Source organism: Mastomys coucha, chromosome X (genome assembly GCF_008632895.1).
Source record: "Mastomys coucha isolate ucsf_1 chromosome X, UCSF_Mcou_1, whole genome shotgun sequence".
In the NCBI taxonomy this organism is placed as follows: Eukaryota; Metazoa; Chordata; class Mammalia; order Rodentia; family Muridae; genus Mastomys; species Mastomys coucha.
This window is the reverse complement of record NC_045030.1, coordinates 56357171-56357906: the sequence shown is the minus strand read 5'-3', so window position 1 is coordinate 56357906 and position 736 is coordinate 56357171. Positions and strand designations below refer to the sequence as shown.

Here is a 736-nt window from a genome sequence, read left to right as displayed (position 1 = left end):
GTTGATTGATGGTACATGGTGGTACAAAAGCACTTAATATTTTTTTTCTGCTCACAATAATAATCAAAATGGAAACATTAAGCTCTGTTATACAATTCTCAAGAACACAATGCAAACAGCAAACAGAAATATTTACTGATCCAGTACTAAAGGAGTGGTCAGCTGACCCTCACAGGGCTTTGCAACAATATGCGGCAGAAGCTACTTTATAATTGTTGACATTAAAGAGAGAAGTGGAATTCTCGGCAAGGTAGTCAAGAAAGTCACGCATGCAGCCAGACACTAAGAGAAGACTCTGCCTATGAAGCTGTGAATGGGCCAATGCACTCCCAATTTTCACCAACAATCGAAGGAGGTGTGGAGCCCCATAAACCTGAGACATTGGAAGATCAGGATAAGCCAGGCGAATTTCAGCATGCTGGGGCCTTTCAAACTGGCAGAGCAGCTTAGTGTTCAGTATCTTGTTGAAATACTCTCTTAATCCAAATACAACTTCATCAACAGAGTATTCTCTATTACCAGCAAGCCCCTGTGACTTCACAAAAGTCCCATATTCCGCAAGAATGTTATCTACATTCTTCTCAGCAGGAAGTTGGAATAACTGCTTTTGCTTGTTGACCAAGTCCCAGTCCTCAAAAAGAAGAGACTTCAGTACATCAGGCACTTTCAACTCAACTCCCGTTTTTATCTTCACAGTCACAGGTGCATTGCGGTGAGGGACCTGGGCTACTTGCTT

General features: G+C 42.1%; 1 protein-coding gene across 1 annotated transcript in view; it reads right to left on the bottom strand.

Moving 5' to 3' along the window:
• Nucleotides 1-736, bottom strand: part of LOC116091464 (mortality factor 4-like protein 2) — a 948-nt gene continuing 212 nt past the window's right edge. The window contains exon 2 of the mRNA XM_031372883.1: nt 1-688. Within this exon, the coding sequence (XP_031228743.1) occupies nt 170-688 (519 nt within the window). The 3' untranslated portion in view covers nt 1-169. The remainder of the gene's footprint in view (nt 689-736) is intronic.